Below are 1608 nucleotides of genomic sequence, written 5' to 3'. Positions count from 1 at the left end.
AAATGAACATCGAACTTAATTTTTCGGCATTATATATTACATTGGTAGCTAGCCATTGATTAAAGTGATATTTTCCTATCAATTAGTCATTTCTTGGCAACTCATGAGGGGGCAAACAATTAGGATTTCACCCTCTGTTATAAGATAACATAGCAACTCATTGCAAAACTCTCGTCTTTAGTACTCTATATTTGGAGTGAGCTAAGAATTTTTGACGCAGCACAATTGGAGGGTGTAAACCCTTACACTTGGAACAACTTTTCTTGGGAGTAGTTGGTTAAAAGTAGTGCGTATATAACAAATAAAAGATTAATATAATTAGCTGCGGTCTTAGCATTTTTTGACATAACAAAGATATTCACTCACCTGATTAACACGAACAAACGAAATGACAGACTCCACAACTCCAAAGAACAAGCTCCAAGGCAAGGTGGCCATAATCACTGGCGGAGCAAGCGGCATGGGTGAGGCCACGGCTCGCCATTTCGCCGCACACGGTGCAAGAGCCATCGTCATCGCCGACGTCCAGGACGAGAAGGGCCAAAACGTCGCCACATCTATCGGCCCCAACATATGCACCTATGTCCACTGCGATGTCAGCGACGAGGAACAAGTGAAAACGTTGGTATACTCCACAGTCAAAACGTATGGACAACTCGACATCATGTTCAGCAACGTGGGCATGGCTCGAGCGATCCACACGTGCGAACAGACCGTGTTGGACATAGACTTGTCGGCTTACGACAAGCTCATGACGGTGAACGCACGTGGGATGGTGGCGTGCGTGAAGCACGCGGCGAAGGCGATGGTGGAAGGGCGTGTGAGGGGGAGCATAATTTGCACCGCGAGCATGGCGGCGAGTATTGGTACTGATAGGTTTGTCGACTATGCCATGTCGAAGCACGCAGTGTTAGGGTTGGTGAGGTCAGCGAGCTTGCAGGTGGGTTCATATGGGATACGCGTGAATTGTGTTTCACCAGGGGCAGTTGGGACGCCACTGCTGAAGGACATGTTCGGGTTTGAAAATGATGAGGAGGTAGATAAGGTGTTAGAGTCGAGTTCAAACTTGAAAGGTGGGGTGCTGATGCCAAAAAATGTGGCAGATGCTGTGGTGTTTCTTGCTTCTGAGGATTCCCAATTTGTCACTGGCCATAATTTGGTGGTAGATGCTGGGTTTAAATCTTGACCAGCTTAATTATGCGTTTGGATTCAGATTTTTTCTCTTTTTTGAACCAGCACCTTTTACACCGTTCAAGGATATAAACAGTATATTTAAGCCAATGAACAATAACTCATATGTAAACAGTAATTATTTTATTATTTTTAATTTACAACAAAATAAATAATATCCAAATTGATCTAAAAGTTGGCTAATGAGGATCAACAATGATATCTTTTACGCTTGTAGTATTTGTGGGGCCCATATGTTAGGGGGCTTATGTCTTGTACGCTGGACGCATGCTAAAAATTTATTAGCTGGTGTGATACGGGGCTAGTTTGTTGCTTCAGTTGGTTATTGCAAAATAGACTGTATTAGATTGGATTATGAATTAACCTGAACTATTTTAATGTCTGTAATAAAGTGTTCTGGAGTTGATTATCGAAAGA

General features: G+C 43.0%; 1 protein-coding gene across 1 annotated transcript; it reads left to right on the top strand.

Moving 5' to 3' along the window:
• The first annotated feature begins 388 nt into the window (after positions 1–388).
• Positions 389–1186, top strand: LOC126704194 ((+)-cis,trans-nepetalactol synthase NEPS1-like). The gene has a single exon (XM_050403217.1). It carries the CDS (start codon positions 389–391, stop codon positions 1184–1186), a length of 798 nt encoding a protein of 265 aa, XP_050259174.1.
• Positions 1187–1608: the final 422 nt, after the last annotated feature.

Source organism: Quercus robur, chromosome 10 (assembly GCF_932294415.1).
Source record: "Quercus robur chromosome 10, dhQueRobu3.1, whole genome shotgun sequence".
NCBI classification, from domain to species: Eukaryota; Viridiplantae; Streptophyta; class Magnoliopsida; order Fagales; family Fagaceae; genus Quercus; species Quercus robur.
The sequence above is the reverse complement of the archived record's forward strand: the minus strand, read 5'-3'. Positions and strand labels throughout refer to the sequence as shown.